General features: G+C 45.2%; 1 protein-coding gene across 4 annotated transcripts in view; it reads right to left on the bottom strand.

Annotated features, from left to right (window-relative positions):
• Positions 1 to 20,702, bottom strand: part of LOC146175967 (uncharacterized) — a 47,018-nt gene that overhangs the window by 14,496 nt on the left and 11,820 nt on the right. For 3 of the 4 annotated variants that reach the window (XM_084582329.1, XM_084582331.1, XM_084582330.1), the window contains 5 exons: positions 19,247 to 19,600; positions 16,089 to 16,163; positions 10,623 to 11,427; positions 1,811 to 1,905; positions 39 to 273 (listed from right to left, as the gene is read on the bottom strand). In XM_084582329.1, coding sequence (XP_084438455.1) covers positions 39 to 273; positions 1,811 to 1,905; positions 10,623 to 11,427; positions 16,089 to 16,163; positions 19,247 to 19,600 — 1,564 coding nt within the window. The remainder of the gene's footprint in view (positions 1 to 38; positions 274 to 1,810; positions 1,906 to 10,622; positions 11,428 to 16,088; positions 16,164 to 19,246; positions 19,601 to 20,702) is intronic. The other variant, XM_084582332.1, reaches the window with a different exon arrangement.

Here is a 20,702-nt window from a genome sequence, read left to right as displayed (position 1 = left end):
TTTATCGGATGAAAACAGCAATGTGCCAGTGGCCTTACCCATTCCTTTGATGATGACTTCTTGAAGCTCGCGGTTGCGTTGCCGTTCTTTGGCCAGCTTCTTTTTCAGGGATCTGATTTCGCACTGCAGCTTCTCGATTTGCTTATCATCTGCATGCGGAGCCTTCTTTTCAGCAAGTTCTTCACCAGAAGAGCAACTATTTTCATCAGCGAAATCGAGCTTTCTCTGGAAGGACTGTTCTCGCTTTGCCTTTTTTTCTTTTTGGCTCGTAGCCTGTTCAAATGAAAAATTACAAGTTGCCTTCAGTATCACTGTTATCCCATTAATGAATGTCCCTGCACACATTTCATTAACAAAATTTTCCACAAAGAGATAAACCCAAAGGAAGGTATAAAATGCAACAACCTCTCAATATACTGAAATTTCTCTGTTCCAGCAAGCATAATATGTAACTACTGGTATTATTACCTTAACAGCATGTACAACTTGAAAGTAACTGCCATATTTACATAAAAGCAAATAGCACCACCTGATAAACTCTTCTGCACTGTTCTATGCAAGATGCTCCAGGGAGCCAGGAAAAAAGAAACAAGATATGCCCGTTGTTAACATTTGCACACCATAGTAAATCTTCATCAGCGAAACATCTTTTCTCCTAGTTGCTTCTAATGTTACTATTAAGCAACAAATCATAAGTGACATCCTGACAATGAAAGCATGACAACTGCTCTTTGAATTATTTTTACTTTTCATAAAAAAAAAATAATTGTACATTTCTATTAATTATCACATTATGCCGGGGCTTCCAAGTATTTCTGCAGCGTCAAATGACCAAAGTGCCGAGGCCAACATTTGCTTTGGTTTGCGGGGTTTAACGTCCCAAAGTGACTCAGGCTGTGAGAGAAACTGTAGTGGAGGACTCTGGAAATTTCAACCACCTGGGGTTCTTTACCGTGCACTGACACTGCACAGTACACAGGCGCCTTGCTTTCTCTCAGACCAGGCTTCAACTTGACATATGGCAGGTTCTTAGCAGAGTGAAGATGTACTAGCATGGTCATATACTGGTTTACCAGATGCTGGCTCTTCACGCACAGTGACCTTGACCCCATACAAGCCACTACATGTACACAGTAGATACCTGGCAGACTGATACATGCTCAGGCTAGTATAACTCTACTACGCTAAAAGCCTCTATATTTAGGCTAGTCATCAAATTCACAAGCATACTTGTGGTCCTCATGTGTGCTTGCTTGTTCAGGCTTTTTTTTTCTCTCATGTTTCACTGAGCTGCCCTGCCTGCAAAGAGCACTGGTAGGACGCGGTATATTCCCTACAGGAATTTGCTCAAACACAACAGCAACGTTCACTCTTCATAATATCCTTTCCAAGAGCCCAGACTGTCCGCAAAAGTGCAGTAAACTATCTTTCATAAATTAAACCCATCCACAGTACCCGCAACGCATTATATTTTATAAAATAAGTATTCTGAGAGTTGTACACTATGCAGCATATGAATTATTTTTCTATGCCAAAAAAAAGATGGTGGAAGGCCCTCACACCTGCAGTAAAACACGGAGTAAAATTAATTGAAGAAAACTAAATTCGCGGATTTGGTTTCGTTTAGAGGGTTCAAGATCTCAAAACAACTCAAGCCATGAGAAACGCCGTAGTGGAGAACTCGGAACGTACAATGACAATGCACCATACATGTGTGCCTTGGTTTTAGTCTCCATCGACTGAATGCATGCTTAATGCAGAGTTATGGCGAGATTATGTCTCTAAAGTGAATGCCATCTGTACTGATTACCTGAGCAGCCTCCTCAGAGCAAGCGACGCTGTTGATGTACTTCCGCCATTCGATCCGCCTCTCATGAAGTTTCTTCGCCATCTCCTCTTTTATTGCTGCATCACAGGAATCTTACTTAACCACAACAACATATTTGAAACACTATAACGGCAATAAAGCAACGCACGATTAGTGTAACAATTACCAATATTATTATTAAAAGCTGCGTTTTTATGTAAACCTATTTATTATCAAACATGCTGGAGCAGACTGCCATATCACAAATGACACCTGGTTTATTCATCGGGGCCAGCGCTATCAGTGTCATTTGTTCACTTCGCAGGGGTTCACTTCGCAGGCCGCAGTCAGCAACGTTAGAATACGCATATCACAATGTAATTTTTACGGCCGCAATAAGCTCGATCGTGGCTTTTGCGCTTTTGAAACTCTTGCAAGTAGCTGTACGCGTGCGCTTTCCAGAATGTGCGCACTGCAGCAGCCAAGGCATTTCCCGCCCCCCACCAAAGGTGTCGCAATGCAGGTGCCTGTCGCTCTGAATAAAAGCATCACTGTCGCTTAACAGCCATTTCTTCGACATCTCCAGGGTAAAAACCTTTATCTGCACCATCCGGGGCACCCTAATCCCTAATCAGCCGAACTGGCACCATTGCCTTCTCCCCATGGTAATGACTGCAGCTCCATCGCCAAAATTCACGCAAATGCAGCAATGGTTGCTGTGGTATGCTTCAAAAGATCAAATCTCACAGCATCCTGCACAGGGGCAGTTCTCTCGCCGTTGTCACATGCCTCTACGTCACCACTTGGACGAGCGCTAGGTCCGTCAGAGGCGGTGTCAACGGACTACGATTGTTGTCTGCTTCTACACTGCACGCTACTGGGCAGCCTCCCTGTTTTAATTCATCTTTTATTTTTCCCGGTAGTTCTGACAGAGTACAAGCACATCTTGAGGAACTTGGTTACATTTCGACTGTGTTGAGGCAAATATAGAGATAACTAAACGTAGCTATGTCTCAAAACAAGCTTTGTTTTATTTTTTTTTTCATAGCAGCATTTAACCTAGACATGCGCAGAGTGCAATTTGTTTAAAAAGTATGTGTACTGACCAGAACATTGGCAGAGAATATGTCCCAAGCCCATTTTAACGATTCCTGCTCCTTATACAGCCTTGTTTGATCAGTGAATGCATTTTCTAATAATTTAGCTCTCCGAGATTGTGACACAAACATGCAAGTACAGATGTGTGCATGGTGCCTTTGAGTGTGAAGCACTATTCAGAACGTCTTGTTAGGAACTGTGTTTTGAAACATGCAAAAAGATGAACCCGGAGAAACAATATTTTTTATATTTGAAATTCAAGTTCTCTTAATTTGCGGAGTATAGAGACAAAAAGCGCAACTATTCAAAAATTTGTTTGCAAACAAATACATAATCAAACAGCGAAATATAACTAACAATACACACAAGAGAGCGAAAAACACATCTGCAAATTGGCCTTAACATATACAAGGAAAGTTTACGAGAGGCCCAAGCTATGTTCATTGACAATCTTTTTCAAAGCTGGAAGAGCGAGCAACAACACAAAAAAGGAAAATGCAAGAACTATGAATAATATCAACAAAATGCTGATACTGAGCTAGTTTGTTTTGTAGCATAATTATTGCTAATTAGGCTGGGGCACTTTCACTTTGGTAAGGGTTTGAGTGAGGAGCATCCCATCGTTGGTGAGCGCTTAGGATTCGGAGCCTGGAGTAGTCTACACTAAATCTATAATTTATAGCAGTGTTTCAGCTCGATGGTTATCAAAAAATAAGAATTCTGCATTTTTACAACTCTTCTATAACATTCCTTTCAAGTTCTGCCGCTGAACTAGTAGAAGGCGCCGGTTCAAACACAGGGTCCTCAGGAGGTTGTAAGTGTTCATCTCAGCAGTAATACTCTAGTTAAAGATTTCACTGGATTGCGTACAATAGTAGGGAACGCTACCACTTCCCTCCCCCATTTTCATCTCACCTGAAACAATGATCGAGATATAAAAAATAACACCGTTTGTCCAGCTTGACCACTGCTTCACGGAATATGCAATCGTCCTAACTATCCGGAAGCTGAATATCAGATCTGCACAAGAAATTAAGTTAGCTTCGGGCCCTTTAACCGGCAGATCTCAAAAGTTGAAGAAATGCTCTTACCTTTCGCCGATGCATTTCTTGAAGTTCGTACAGCGCACTTCACGTCTGCAGCGGCCAATGACCTTTCAAAAAGCTTTAGATATTGTCGTCAGTTTGTCTGTACGCTCTCCAATAGCCACCTTCGAGATGAGTCTTGAAGGTACTTTTGGAAAATTAGTTGTCGTTGATCAGGCAAGTCACTCATCGTTCGATCGGCCACCTAGGCCACGCACTCCACGATGAACAAGATGCGACGCGAGAAAATAGGAATGTGTCGGTGAATGCACGATTTCAAAAAGAAAAGAGGGCATGAGCGCCGGTTACCTGCCCTAGGACGTTGGAACTAGTATAGTCCGCCAACTTTTTTGTTCTTTTCCTTTTTTTAATGGAGAAAACGAAAGGGCGATGGGGGGACAAAGCTCATTAGCTTTCTTCCGCACAACATGTTTGAGAATCGGTCAACGGCTCTTGTGAAATGGTATGGTGCAGCTTGTGGACCCCTAAGGCGCTTTTAGAACAGTGCGAACATGTGTGTAGTATGCACACCGCTCCCTGTCCCGCCGCAAAGAATCTCCACAAGCGACGTGTTGGGTGAAACGGCCCCCCATTGAGGCTGTGGTTTCCCTTTTTTTTTTCTTCTTTTTGCTGTTTCCAGCTTTGTGTGCTGCGCCCTAGTTTAGGTCAGCGAACCAAACTAAAGGATAGAAGCGCTTCTCAACACGCTCTCCGCAGTGGTGCAGCTAACTGGCTAAATTACAGTTCAGAAATGCAACGCTACCCAAGAAGCCGATTCCTCACCATACTAATCCCGTTTCTCACGCCCTTCTGACTGCAGTGATGAAAGTATGCTGCTTCCAACCTCTTGCTTGGTGGCTCAACCAGCCCTCCACGATTTCTTGACGTATCGTGAATCATGTTAAAAAGCACACAAACGTGGAAAACCAAACGAGGATGGTATACTGGCTTTTTCCTAAACAAAAATCGCTACTGAAGTCAGGGCTGCTGCCTCTCCGTGAAATCGCGACCTGATGTTACTCTGGGGTTCTCAAACTGGGTTCCGCGGAACACACGGGTTCCGTAGGCTGTCTTCTTGTGTTTCGCGAGAACCCTCACCGGCCCATCCCCGTTTCAGGTTCATTTTTAGTGTACGCGCGCAAACCAAACAGCGCTTGGTTCATTAAAGCTAATTTTTACTCTTCGTAGCCTCAAAAAACAATCTTGCGTGTCACACCCGCAATAGCAGGCGTTGACAGCGGACGTCTTTTTGCATACGATCGAATTCACACGCCTACCCGTTTTCCGTGACCTCCGAGATCACGTCTGAAACGCGCTCGAACCTAATCTCGGAGGCCATGAGTTTTTATAGGCACTTCTGTTTGTCGTCGCCAGATAGCACTACCCACGCCGCCGTCGCGAAGCCAAGCCAAGCCTAGGCAAGCAAAAAGAAGCTCGTTATGTCGCCGAGGTAGCCGCTGGTTCCTACTCGCAGTACTTTTGCCCTAGCATCATGAGCCAGAAAGCAAAAGGGAGATCGTACGATAGCAGCTATCTTGCATACGGCTTTACGCAAAGTGGAGGAAATCCGCAATGTGTTATATGCTGCGAGGTTTTGGCTAACAGCTCGATGAATCCGGCCAAGCATTAGTATTTGTATTAATCACATTAGTATTAATCACCCATCACATTAGTATTTGTATTAATCTGTGCAATAAACATTTAACCTTTGCAACTCTCTTTGCAAAAATGCCCTCAACAACACTGCTGGTAAGTGAAAGCGGAGGGGGGGAGAGGTTCCCTGGAACTTATTGAAGGCTTTTGGGGTTCCTCCAAGCAAAAACGTCTGAGAACCCCTGCTCTATACTGTAGATGTGGTTCCCGGGAGCTAATGACACTTGAAGCGGTGCAGTATGAATCTAACTGTTTCATGTTAATAAGCAAAGGAAAAGACCGATGCGTAATTGTTTTGCACTATTTTATGCAAAAAAAAAAAAAGTATGTGAGCTCATTTTGGCAAATTTATTTGATACGATAATGTTTGCCCATTTCCTCTCACATCTTGTGTTGTTCATTTCACTTTTGTACTGGGTAGATTTATTTCTGCATAATTTCCCACCACAGTGCTGTATGTCAGGGCTTAAGAACCTAAAATTTGCATGTAACACCTGCCACAGCAATAAAAGAGCCGCATATTGAATGTAACAATTGCCACTGAATAACTTGTTGCCTCTGTGTACTCACAAGCATCGAATGCCTAATATATTATTTGCGCAGGGCGCCCTGCAACCCTGGCCGTGGTGGACAGCCGGCTACTGGAAGAGCTGACATTGGAGCAAATAAATCATGCAGGTGAAATCCAGATTCATAATGAGAAAGTAGTACAAGCCAGCTAGGCTCCAAACCTCATGACTATGCTGGTGCAGGAAAAAAGCATTGGCTTATATAGAGAGGAGGACTTCACTGTTTTGTTCGTAGGTGTTTACCATGAATAATTTGCAGCAGCTCGTAGTATTTGTGCTGGCACTAATTCTTTACTTTTTTGCCTGGATGTATGTTTCCTGAAATCTGTCACAAAGCTTTGCCAATGCAATCAGCATTAATACCCTAATGCTGTGACTTATTCTGTGTTATCACAACTGACGCTTACTGCTCTTTGCGGCAGAATTTGCCATCTCGGCAAAAAGCTAATGCAAGGTGTTGTCACAGTGCCTACCACTGTCATCGATGTTGTGAAGAGAAATGTCCTGCGTGTGAAGGAAACCGTGTCCTTCACTTACCAGATGCATAGATCTTAGGCTCATGCTGCGGCATCTCTCGCTAATGAGCTGGTATAAAAAGCAGTAGAATGACACTAAATACAGGTGGTTTACGCAGTTCAGTTTAACGGAGCACTGAGCACAACTTTATCCATCTCTTGCTCTGAGTACAAATTGGTCCTAGAAGATTTTGTGGCTGAGCCCAATTTTTTTCAAGAGCAAAAGACACACCGATAGCATAGCAAATAGGATGCAAAAAGGGAGCATTTTTTTTTCTGCAACTCGATGCAGTCTTGTGATGTCAAAACTGGAAAGGACTTTGTGATCATTATATGAAAGAGGCTGGCAATTATTTAGGTTGCAATACCCTAATTCTCTTTATCGTTACGCTGCTTTAATCTATCAGTACAGACACAGGCCTTGCTTTAGCTGCACAGGCCTTGCTTTAGCTGCAGCTGCTGCAGGAGTGAATGGCATTCGAAAGCCCAGTATTTAACTGCATATACCTAGTTTGTGTGTTTTTCTGAAAACAAAGTTATTTTTGTTCGGCGTCGTGTTGCAATACGATTATTGAAGGTAACTGACCAAGTGGCGGGCCTCAGTCTGCTAAGCTAAAGTTTCGACAAGTCCACTTGTCAAAACATTGGCTAGCGGACTCAGGCTACCCCTCAATTCTCGGTCGGTTTTCTTTGACTTTGTGTCACCATCTTCTTTCCCTCGTTCTCCCTGCGGTGTGAATGGTAATAATTCCGTGCAATGTTCAGCATGTCTTTTAATGCAGTGACTTGCTTATACAGTCAAACCCACTTATAACAATATCACTTTGAACACTATATTGGATATAGCAATGAAAAAGCGTAGCATCGCCGGCTTTACCATGTATCTTATGGTAAAATAAACCACATATAGCAATGCCCTCACAGTAGATTATCAGTTATAATAATTAACCTTTTCGTTGCCGGGCGTTTCTGGCCGTGACGCAACCCCAGTGTCGGCTTGGTTTCAGGGAACGAGCATAGCGAATTATTTTTTATTATGATTGCTACAGAAATAACATAGTCATCGGAATATGCACATTTCAGTGCTCTGCAGGTATTGTTAATTATCATCATCATCAGCCTGATTATAAATGAGATAAATAAGGATAATATAAGAAGAAACTGCTCGATACTTCTTGAGAGTCAGATTCCGAGCTCGGCTAATATTTATAATGAAAGGGCCATCGCTCCAGTCCGCAGTCGATCTTGTGCAAACAGCCATCCGAAAGTACCCGCGTGCACGGAGGGCGGCGCACTTTCGGTGGCCCGCATAACGGCGAAAAATGGCACGTGGTGAATTCAAGATGACGGAGGGAGGTGGAAAGAGGCTAATCAACCTCCTTTGCTGCTGCTAGCTGCAAGCAAGGGCGTGGCAAGAGAGAGCGAAAGCAAAGGTCATGTGTCGACCTAATTGAGAGGCAACGGCGCGAGCCTCTGAGCGTGAGATGTCGTAGCAGACACCCCCCCCCCCCCCCCCCAACAGAATAAAAATAAAATCCTGCAAACCTGCAGCAGATGACTAAATAACCATTGAACCCAAAACCGCACGCACGCACCTCGAAACATGTGCGCTGCATGACCTCTTAGCGCGATAGAATAGCACGCGCGGAGCGACCACGCCCCCCCAACAAAGAAGGTGGCGGGGGTGGGTGCGGTCGCTCCATACTCTTCAGTATATACGTACCAAAGCACTGCGGGGCAAAAATATGAACTTGTAGAAAGATATTACAGATGGTGCAGCCTGTCCAAGTGCGCCAGCTTCGCGCTCAGGCGCAGTTTTGAACACACGATAGAGAATGTACCGGTACGTCGGTGATACTGTGGGGGGGAAATGCGAAAACGTACCGGTACGTTCATGACAGCGAAAGGGTTAAATCTGGTCACCCTAACAAAAAAAAGGACTCACAAACGCAGTAAAACCTTGATAAATCCCGGATAATTCAAAGAATTTCGGTGGTCCCATAACTTCTAATATAAATAAGCGCCTTGGAGGTCAAGATACGACTTTTTGAGAATGACAGAGCAGTGAGCAGTCGGCATCCCATAAAAGCAGCGATTTGTGACATCTGTGCGCTTACGTTGGTCGTAAGCGGGGCTGTTTGCTCAACGTGCGCCCTTGCGGTATGCGAGCCGCCCGAAAAACAGAAGGGCCTTTCGGCATTTCTTGAGCTCCGCTGCAAAAATAGCGAGTGCCCAGCATCGCTACTTTCCTCTACGTACTCTTCATGCCGCATTGTGCCTGGTGGACTTTCGGATGAGGCCAGCGAAAGCCGCAGCTATCAAAGTGGGAGCTCCTGCGACAGCTTCGCTGTGGACATAAGGCGGTCGTAGCTGCGTGCCCGATACCTATCGCGCACGAACTTATGCCTTGGTTTTGTGTAATTCCTGGCTTGTCGACGCCGCTGCATCATAAAACCGTTACAGCGATCGGGAAACAAGTTTGCGTTGCGGCCATGAGAGCTTCGGCTGAAAACGTGACCGCCAAACAGCCGAAGCCCGAGTGCACCGCCGCAACATGGCGATGAGGGCATGTCTGACGGACTCCGTTCGCGAAGACCGGGAGGGGCCAATGTATGAGGCAGGAGAATTCTAACAACATGGCTGTGTTTGAGACATTTTTGTATTTTGTGAAGAAATTTCATATGCTTGTGTCATGTTTTTTAAGAATACAGGCGTTTCGAACTTTCAGATGCATTTTTCTCCATTTGCAGTTTTCAGTATTTTTGGCATTTTGTGCACAAACTCAAGTACTTATAATTGTCAGATTTGGATGAAATTTTGTACACAGCTGCTTCAAAGTGTGTAGAATGGGGTTATCTATCTCGATTATTGCTATCTCTTCTACATCGTTTTGAAAAAATTTAGAACTTTGACTAACAGCATCCAGGATATACAATTCTGGTGTTCTTAAATTTTTTTTCATATAAAGGATATTGTGCATAAATTTCAACTAGTTCTGCACACACTACTTTACCTAAGCAGCAATATGAACTACAGCAGGCTGCTTTAAACATAATTTTACTCCTTAAAGAAGTGTGCACAGAAAGCCCTATATTTTACTCTAGAGGTCTATTACACAAAAACCTATTCAAGATATATAAAAACTAAGACCTCAATCAGCATGCAAAACACTATCAATGACCCAAGTTTCATGACTGTAGATCAAGTATTAAAAAAAGAACAACTTTTCCTAGGAGCATCTCCCCTTAAAAGTACAATTCGAAGCGCCCGCCTGCACCATGCTGCCTTTTTCAGTGCTTAGCTGGTATGCTCGAGTGCTTTGTGGGCCCCACGCGGGAGTTTCAATTTTGATTCGTTTTTTTGCTTATTTAAGATTATTGCTTGCATAATGTAAGAAATGTAATGGCGCACTGTGGTGGCCAAGCTTTCAGCAATATAAACCAATCATTAACTTAGTACAGTAAAAAAATTGCCGGAGTTGCCCATTAAGACTAAAGCAGCACAAAGCAGAAGAAAAACGACGGAAAACTTTCTCTCCCAACACAGTACCCGCATTTCTAAATGATTAATGATGTTTTATGTACATCCTTGTCCAACATGCATGCAAAAATTGACATGCGAACACACATGGCAGACAAGGAAATACAAATTTATGAGCGATGACAGGCTATAGAGTGAAACAGTTTGCTTATAGCATGATTAAAAACAAAACCAATACGATAACCACCACCGCACCGTCAGTACAGGTGTGACAGGAACGCAGAAAGCACCTGAAGAATTTTCACAGAATGCAGCCTGCAAAGCCCCCTCCTTAACAACAATGTTCGACTACTGCTCCAACAAAGCTGCCAGCATTAGCAAAATGTGGCGCTAAAGAGAAAATGTGTGTACGTACAGACGGTTCGCTTGTCTGGCTCCACAGTCTGCGTCCAGACGGTGCGCGTGGGCAGGTTTGTGCAGGTCGACTTGTCTCGCACCTGCTTCCCTTCGTTGTTGACGCACCTCGGGCAGTGGGCCTTGTCTTCAGCACACTCTTGCTGTCCCCCAGCAACAGAGTACACCTCAGATATCACAAAACCAGTGTCACCCGTCAGGGCTCCGACGTTCCCCGCGACAAACGCGGTCGGGCCCGAAGCCACCGACGAGGGCGCGGGAGGCTCACTGATGAAGCCGGGGGGCATCAGAACCGTAGACGACGGGTCCGCCTGGCAACCCTGGTCATGTGAGGTGGACGGTTCACCAAACCCGTTGGTGACAACCTCATCAGGGTCAAGCGGCTCCGTCTTGATGGTCACTGCCGGCGCTGACGGAAGCGAGGCTGGTGGGGGCACAGTGGGAGATTCAGCGGGGTCCTCTTCTTCAGTCTTGATGTTCTCCACCAAAATCTCCCCAAACTCCTCCTGAATCTCAAACGCAGATGACCGTTGCACTATTTCGACCACGCCGCAGCCAGAACCAGGCGGCGGGGCTGCGACCTCAGCGTTGTCTTCGTGGGGCTCGTCTTTCACCACGTACGAGGTGACAAATTGCAGGAAGTGGCTGCCGTCATCGACGGATGTGCTGTCCTGGGTCGAGGAGCTGGTTCCAGCCTCGTTCGAGTCATCGATTTCCCTCTTGATCTTGTGGGGTGGGATGAAGGAATTTCTTCGCGCGGCAGAAGCGCCCGCCACATGGTCGACTTCCATGCTCGATTCCTCGTCCTGCACACGAAGGGGAAGGGGTAAGATGTACATGATCACTGGAGCGTTTATTAATACACTGCAGCCCCTCCTCTACAGTAAATCTACCCACAACATCAAAAATCTTTAATACAGAGGTATCTTTTTTTGCAGTATTTTTGCAATTCTAGCTACCTGCTCTAACTTCGCAAAAACATGTTGGAAAAAAGATTTGCATGCGTACCTAAGCACCCTCTGTTTTCTTTCAAGGAAGAGACCATAGCCTTCCAGCATGCTTGCACACTCAGTCGAGCCAAAGCGGCTGGAGACCCAAAGCGGTGCAATGACCGCGAAGCGTGATCTCCACTTCTTTTGTTGCTGCATTCCAACACTATACGGCAGCTAGCGGCTCAGGACGGCAAAAGCAGGCCGAAAGCAATCCCAATTACTCCATCACTGGGTTGGAGCATGGACCGGAGATTAGCTGTTAATCAGCAGATCTTGGCAGGTTTCGCAGACATCGCAAAATTTTAATTTCAGATTTTTTTTAGTCTAAGCACCGCCCTTCACTTTGGGCATCGCAATCATGGAAAAAAAAAAGCGAGTGTTTGGAATCGAGTACATATGGTATAGTATCCGGTTTTGGTCAAGGCATGGCTCTGAAGATGTGCGGCATTTTGGCGTAAGCAGTGTTGGTTAATAAAAAAATTAGAAAAATGTTCCATCCAACTTCAGTCGTCTCATCGTGAGCAAGTGATTTATTTTAGGCTATCACATTTCAAGTGCTGTGGCTGCAGAAATATAATGAGAAAAGGAGGGTCAGTGGGCATATTCCATATGCAAACAAGAGCCTTGCGTGACAATGTCATCTTCCGCAGAAATGTGTGACACAGCTGAGCAAGGCAAAACAACCCGTGCAGTGCCAACGCATCTCCGCTTCCAGGCACTAGTTCATACTTTACACTTCACACTGACAAATGCTACGAACAATCTGCCCTTTTCAATACTCTTCTCTTCTCGTCGCTGTACCCTTACTCTTTCCTTTCGCTGCAAAACGTACCACATTCAATTCCGCATTCATAATCAGCCTATTCTTGACTCCATGCGAGCATCCTGTGCTTTGACTCATGATCTCCAAGGTGCTCAAAAAGTGCGCCTGCTCGTAGCTCATAGACCTGTTTTGTTTTGTTTTTTTCCAAAAGTTGATAATCATTTCACTCCTACTGTTGGCCTTGAAATTACTGTTAATCGTCAGTGGCTCTGCGCTGTCCTAAGCTGTGACATCGTCATTCTGTGAAAATATGTCACCCTTCAAGAAAGATGTTACTGCTATAAACAAATGTACACTCGTCTACAAAAAGTGTAATGGGACCGCAGTTCCACTTTGGATAAATAATATACCCGAGTATCCTACAGGGTTTCATTGTCATTTCAAAAACTGCCCAGAAATACTGTACCACCAACTAAATTAGGCTTGTTTTATGGCAGGTTCTAGTATAGACTTTAGTCATTAAAGGGTACAGGCTGGGCTCAGTCAGTCAGGGTTCAGTCTGACACATTTAGGGGCAAGTTTTGTAACAGCACAGAAGACAACCACAGTTAGACTCCAGCACAGAAACTGAACCAAACCGAACTGAACGCCACAGGCGTCTACTGACAACTTTCAGTTTCTTCCCCAGGCAGCTTCGAAAGCTATCACACTCAGTTACGTTCCGCCACCATCATGTGGTATCCTCAACACCGCAGCAGCCAGGCCATTGGATGCAAGGGCGCCAAATCAGAGTGGCGCCGTTTTGGCCCTTTCAGCACTATGAAAACCACGCTTGTCAAGACATGTTTCACCGCCAAGCGCCTTCGCCTGTGCGCGCGTGTCACTGCCCGCCGCTTCAGGTCCTTAAAAACAAGCTGTGGACATTGTTTTTAAGGAGCGCCATGCTGGGACACTGACTGCCATGGATTAAAAGAGTGACAGGTGGCCTGGTGTCTGCCCTCCTTCTTCTATATTATATACAGAGTTTTGCCTACAAAATTGTCAAACATGCAGAAGCCACTCAAAGAAGAGAAGGCATCCAGAGACCACAAGAAAATTCTGCACTGCATAGGGCTGGAGCAGGTTTTTACAGCTGGTTGACTAAGAATGTGCGGTACTGGGTCTGGGATAGGCCAGGCCTTAGTACGGTGACTACAGCCGGCCAGCTAGGTGAGCAGTTTGTGATGCACAAGGCTTGTGGAGCTAAAGACCGTCGAAAGGGGGAATTTGGCTACAAGCTTGAGAGGCCAAAGTTCATGCTCCCCAAAACAAGCGAAGATAAATGCAGTATTGGTATGAGTGAAAGCAGTCCCAACTGAATGTACGGAGACAGTGGCCGCAGAACACGGAACACAGAAAGAGGTCTAAAGCGAGGAAATTGCTTGTGCATTATACGTGCCTGAAGTGAGGTCACTTTTCAGCGCAGTGTGCGGATGCAAAAACAAAGGTAACATGATAGCTGAGCGTGCCATAGTCTTTTTCATGCTCAGTTACCATGAATACCAACCAACTAGCCCAAGTTCTCATGTTAACAAAAAGGTCATGTATTTTGTCATTATGCGGCACTGACAAGAACATGAAGCTTCTCGAGCCTCAACACACGAGACCTCCTCATGAATGGGAAAATGTGTCAAGTGATTCTGCAGCTACCACGGGTGTGTGGTTAACCCCTCATACTATTTAGAAACCAAGATATTCAAAGGTGAGCGCATGTGGATCCAACACGCCGTGGAAGCTCTTTTGGTGTGGATCTGCTCGTAGCAAAAACGCTTATTGAAGGATCTTGCGATGCACTTTAGATGGATGATGAGGTGCAGGGGTGGAAGCAGGCTTAAGCATTTTGGAGCAACTTTGGGAACAGTAATAAAGCCATTTTGGAGCAGCTCTGGAGCAATGAACGAGAGTTTTGGAGCCGTTTAATTATGTTTTGGAGCAGGTTCCTAAGGTAAATGCCCTCTGATAACTGCAGTTTTCTCTTTCTGAAATATAAAATATCCAATCTGATTCCTTTTTATGCAAGTTCAATGCCTTCCAACTTTGCACTCATCCCTGACAAGACAAACGGTCAACAACTTGGGACAGAACCACAGCAAAAGGAATGCTTGCTGGTGCACTTCATAACTGAACACCTAGTGTGACCTAAAGCATTCTCAAATTTTGACTTGACAGATTCAAATGTCGAGTCTACCACTTCGATGCGCTCAAGCAGCACCACTAATTTGGAGCTCAGATTAATGTGCACGACACTCCCGCTCTCTATCTTGTGCATATCCTCTTTTATCCTATGCCTCTGCTGATAAATTCTTGAGCACTGGTCAGCAGTGCCTTCAGGAAATATAGATGGCACTGAAGGGAAACCTTTTCATCCTTCAACATTTTTACTTCACTGCCTCCTGCCAATAGTTCTATCATTCTTTACTTGAGCAATGCTGGGGCTCATTTTTAGCATCTTGGCGATAGGCCCAGTATGGCTTTCCAACACTCTTGACAGGCTTCCTAGTGATTGACACCTTTGGCGTACCAACCCATAACACTTCAAGTATGATTTTGTCTGTCATAGGCCTGACAAGCTTGTCACTGACAAAGAGGTTCAATGGTGAAGTGCCTGCTTGTTCTCACAGCAGAACCATAAGAATAAGTCGTGCAGTTTTTGCAGTTGGACAAGTTTCCTAACTGCTCACAGTAGCTTGTGCTATCTGCTTCACTTGCTGCTCTCGCTTCTCTCTCCACAGGTGATTCAAAAGGCTGAAAGGAGGTGCTATGTTACACACATAGTGCATTTTTTTTTTAATTATTCCCTTCAATCGCCTGTGGCTCATACTAAATTTACTTCGAACAAATACTGATTATGCTCCGTGCTTCCCTCCCTTACAAAAATTTCATTTGTGCCCAGTGCAAGATGCATGATATATTTGCCCCTGGTGCTGCGATATTGTTCCCGTGTCCTGCTAACCTTGATGGCAGAACATCAAGACAGCCAGTTTGAAGCAGTTTGGAGCAGAATGGAGCAAATGGAGCAGCACTTCCACCCCTGGAGGTGTAAGTGCTATGCTTCCCTCTCAGCACCCATATCCGTTTTCAAGCAGGTTCATCACCTCCTGCGCGAAAAGGAGGCTTTTGTTTGGCCAGGCCAGCCTTCAGGGTTTAATCAGACAGAGCTCGGGAGCACGTTGCAAAGGCAATAATGGCAAAGGCAATGCCGTCGAAGGGTGAAAAAAGGTCTGGAGTAACACTGTCGAACATAAGAAAGGGGTGGACACAATGTTGGTGAAGGGTGAAAAAAGGGTCGAAGGCACAGCACGCCCAGATCCAGAATGCGTCCGCAATGGATAGAGGCAAGTCTGCAATGCTAAAGGCACAAGATAGAGGAGAAATACTGAGGGCAACAAGCACCACAGGAGAGGAATCATGTTGAGGGCTCAACAGCACCGGCTTGCCATGTGTTCTCCGAGATCAAAGCAGAGCCAAACTGAATGTCACAGGCCAAAAGCGGGCACAAATGTGGAGCACAAGAGGCCAGAGCAGATCCGTCTAGAGGGACATGCCACAATCGTAAGGCCTGACAAAAGGCAAGAAACCAGCGCAGCAAAAAACCCACCCACTTCAGAAGGACCATGCTGCGTGACAAACAGCACATGAAATTGCACATGTCATGCAGCATGTTAAATCTTACCTCCCATGCAGGCAGACTGTCAAGGTTGACACTGCTCTCGAGCTCAGATGACTGCGGCCCCGTTTGCTCATAGTCCTGGAAGAGAGAGAGAGAAAAACAAAGTGAAAGAGAAGCTTTTAATGGCCCCCTAAGCCATCATTTAGTTTTGTCCAGTTTCGTGAGTAGCAAAATGGCTCTGGTGTTCCAGGAGTGCTATATTGTCAGTAAAAATAAAACCTTACCTCTCACAAAAAAAAAAAAGAAAAAAGAGCACACTATCTTTGCTAAAAAACAAAAAAAAAAAAAAAACATGAAAACAATGGCAGTTGAGAATTTTATCATGATCAAGCCCTCACAGAAGGCAGGAAGAGCTCTCCAGTACTCTGCATAACTGAAACACAGAGGAAGTATAACCAGTACGGTTTGAGAGATTTCACCCTTTTTTAACTTCAATTTTTGGTCCCACTGCAAATTTCAGTGCTGAAGCAGCATATATATCCAAGCCACAAGAGAGACACCCTGTTAGTTCCCTACACAAAGGTCACATTTTTTTGCAGGATTGTGCAAGATTTTGTACAAAACATTCCAACTGATGGAGATAGTAACATTAAAATGCTTTTCCAGTGTGCTCCATAAATGAAGATGTGTTTTTTTCCACTCTGTAACACCCCTGCGGTAGCGCCCTCGGGCTAAGCGGGGTAATCATTGAATAAAGAATAAAGCAAACTATCAAAGGATTGTAGTAATAACTTATTATGAAGGTGCACCCCGAGCTTGAATGTACACAAGAAATTTATGTTACCATTCGGGGGAAAACATGTTTGTTCAAAAGCAGCAGATGAAGTGCCAAATGCTCCCTGTTTAGACCAACACTATGCTCACTAGATTGCCTAAAAGAATGCACAGGTGCCACTGCATACATATGCACCTGTATGTGCTGGTGGTATCTGTGCTATGAGGAATAACTCTGTATATGCTCACATCTTTATTCTTCCTGTGCACATTGGTGTACCCGGTCTATACATGCTGCCAGCATTCTGATAGCTCCTTTGCTTTCTAATTTTCCAATCACCCCCCTGTGGCCCTAGTCCTACCGACTACTACAAAACAGCTACTCACCCACACTGCAGCGCATCGCAGGCACCGGCGCATAATCCCTATAGGGTTTACAAAATGCCCATTGAAGCATGTTCTTGCCTGCACTGTTGTATGCAGGGCTGACATCATGGCGCCCATGATGTCGGGCGCAGACTATTTATATGGCTATGAGAGACACAAAACTACTTACAAATATGTATAGGACCGCCCACAACAGCATACGAGAGGTATTTTAGAACACAACAAGTTCTAGGTCTCGTGTTTTCAGCACCGACACCTAATGTATACAGAAACGCGTCCTTCAACTAAGCTTTGCATACCTGCCAACCTGGCGAGATAGAAAATCTGGAGATTTTTTAATTCATGCCAGCGTGAAGGGGCGTAAATGTTCAGGTAATATCAAATGGGTCATTATGCAGGAACCTTGCATAGCAGACCTTGCTCCCTTCAAAAATCTGTCACAGCAGTTTTGAGCCAAACATGGGCCACAATGAGCCAAACATGGGCCCTTTATCAGCATGGCACGCTGAACGGTAGCGTTCCACATTAAAGAGCGGAATTCATTGCTTCAGTTTCAGCTGTTTCAAATAATTTTTGTAGCAAATGCGCTTCTCGACAGCAATCAGATTCAATGAACTTTGCATAGATACAACCAGCATTAAGAAGCACAGAGACTGCACAATACTCGATGACATAGCAAAGCTAGACAGTGATGCCACAAGTGGCACAAAGATGCAGTGCTATCCAGACGGTGGTAGCATCAAATGCGACAAATTACATCAGTATGCTTTTGACAGAGTACAAGTCCTCCCTGAGTCAGCGAAGTCCCTTTGTACTTTAACCACACATCGTGCCCTGAAGCAAACGGTTCAAGCAAAAGAAATGCATGCGATGGCAGGAAGATGCGACCGCTCACTGATCTTCAAAGCATTTTAACTGCGTGAAGCAGGTTCAAGATCATCCCATCAGAATCAATACAGGAGGTGAAGACTGCGGTGACTCGTCGACCTCTAAAACACTTCAAGTGGGCACTACATGAAGGCCAAATTTTTTGACCAAAAACGCTGATTTCTCCCCTGAGGATTGACAGCATGCGCATGACGTACCACACTTCATACCATTTGTTCAGAGCCACGAAGAGAGAAAGCCGCCACTCACTGGCCTCTTATCAGAGCTGTGATAGCGTAAGCTACCCTGCCACCTTAACAAACAATGAGCTTACAATAGTAACTATAGTAGTAACAATAGCAGCTAGGAAACTACTGAGTTTATATATTGAAAGGCTACAAAAGCAAAAGAACAGGACAAGTGCGGTCCCGTGTCTTTTGCGCTACTCACCTTTCAACATGTATCACCAACGTCCCCGTTAAGCTATAGCAGGTTTGTACCGCAGTCCAGAAAATTGAGTTGCAGGAACTTCCTGACTAGCTCTGAAGTTTCAATTATTCCAACAGCTCCCTTTGTAGTGCTGCTCTCAGTAGTAAGTTCCACCAGTGAACCTGCAGCCAGGGCAGGCAGCAGAGCATGGACACCGGCAACATGCCCTAGACAGCTGCAATCCTGATCTCGCGTTCGATCAGCATCTTGTGGTCACGGAAGTAAGCCGTGTCGTTGCGACGAGTGCTATGCTTTTTTTTTTCTCGACAAACTTTGGCGCTAAATGTCCCTTCGGCATCCCTCAAATAAGCACTAGCACACGCCATAAGATAAAGTATATTGGTACATCGCGGCATGTCTTTGTTTTCAAACGCACTGCATCTTGAGGTATTAATTTGTTTTTTTTTTTTGTTAGGTTCGTTGTCATAAAACTGAAATGGCAGTCATATTTCTGGCCAAAACCCGTTAATATATATATATATTTTTTTTTTTCCGAATGCCTAGCGTTCCACCCAAGCAGAACAATCAAAGTGCTGTAACAGTTCCGTTCAGGCGTGTACCAGTGCAAAGCATACCAAAATAAACCAATATTTACCGCTCCGTGCTTTTGCTTTGTAAGGTTAAGGTGAGAGTTCAATGTGATTTCTGTTACGCCACAACGGTACTGCAGAGCAATTTCCTACACTGAACATCGCAGCACTTACGTCAACAGGCTCCTCCTTGATCCTGATCGGCGGCACGACGGGTGCTGGTGGTAGCGGATCGTCCGTTATAATCTCCGAAGTTCCAGGCAAGGGCGGGAATATGGTAGGCAGAGAATCGCCGCCAACGTTGACGCCATTCTCGAAGTGCAGCGAACACAGGCACAACTTGTCGTCAACGTCTTTAAGAGAGACCTTTGGTATCGCCGTGAGCCATGCCTTGCACTGAATGTCGTCCGCCGTGCAGACGTAGAGGAGCTGTTTGGGGTCGACCATACCAAACTCGTTGGGACAGCCCCTGATGTAGCACGCCAACGCCGGGGAAGGCTCCATCGTAACGCGTGCTGCTGCTTCTGTCTGCGAACGACAAAAAAGGCAGATGAACAAAGCTAACGCGAACGCAACACAAAAGCCGCCATTAAACGATCAAACGCAGCAGTAGCCCTGTGATCTTAAGGGCGGTTGTTGCGTTACGTAGTTCTCGATCCTCAATGGTGGCCCCCGTACAAAGGCAGGGGGCGCTGTCAATGCGTTGACTTTTTGGCGCTGGTAAGCTGCTACCACGACCCGACCGGTTTTATTACGTAATAAAGCCGGTCGTGGTTTAGTACTACTATAAATAATTTACAATATTCTACTTCACTGTAAAACCAGTTACTACACAGCAAGTTGAGAAAGCGCACAAAAGAGAAGGCTTGACTCTTGAGCAACGTGCTCTTGAGCATACATGTGCGCCCTCACGAGGTTGCCTGCGAATAGACAACCACCTCCTCCTTGTTTACTTATGTTTTCTTTTTTTTTTTTTTGTAAAAAAAAAAAAAATAGGAAGACACTTTGTCAAGACCCCGATGGACAAGACCGACCGTAGTCAAGAACGGCGGGCGGATGCCAGACTTTGGCCAGACGCCATGGTGGAAGGAAAGTTCTTTCCATTGCCTCTCTTGAGTTGGCCCGTCGCGTCTCGAGACTCTGAGGTGTCGGACACGCCTCTTCACCCTGATGTATGCTCAGCCTGTTGGGAGACACTGGTTTGACGGGACGAGGCATCCTTCCCACACGATACCACACCGCATCTGGTGGAAATAAAAAATTGGCAGTAGTTTAGCGGTTTAGCTCTGGTTAAACTTCTGCAATGGTTGCGCTTAAGGTTCGGTATGTAGTGTAGGTATTAGGTCATTCTTATGCCATAGGCGATCACACACTGAATCAACGCTTCCGAATGGATTATTCGTGAAACAGCGGTGAAACTCCTGCGTCGCGGAATCACATTCACCAACCAGTCGAGCGTAGTCCAAACGTCTTTGCTCTTCTACGTCCCGAGTCTGTTCGATCAGGCCAGCAGTAGCCAAGATTCACATCTTTTCTTCAAACGTTCGGCTCTCATCTCCTCGGTCTCTTCTGCATGTTGTCTTTTACGCTCTTCATACCGTTTTGCCTGTGTGGCAGCATAGCGAACTCA

The sequence above is a fragment of the Amblyomma maculatum genome, chromosome 10, assembly GCF_055883805.1.
Source record: "Amblyomma maculatum isolate TAMU_Amacu chromosome 10, ASM5588380v1, whole genome shotgun sequence".
Lineage (NCBI taxonomy): Eukaryota > Metazoa > Arthropoda > Arachnida > Ixodida > Ixodidae > Amblyomma > Amblyomma maculatum.
Note: the sequence above shows the minus strand (reverse complement) of the source record. Positions and strands in the feature narration are given on the sequence as shown.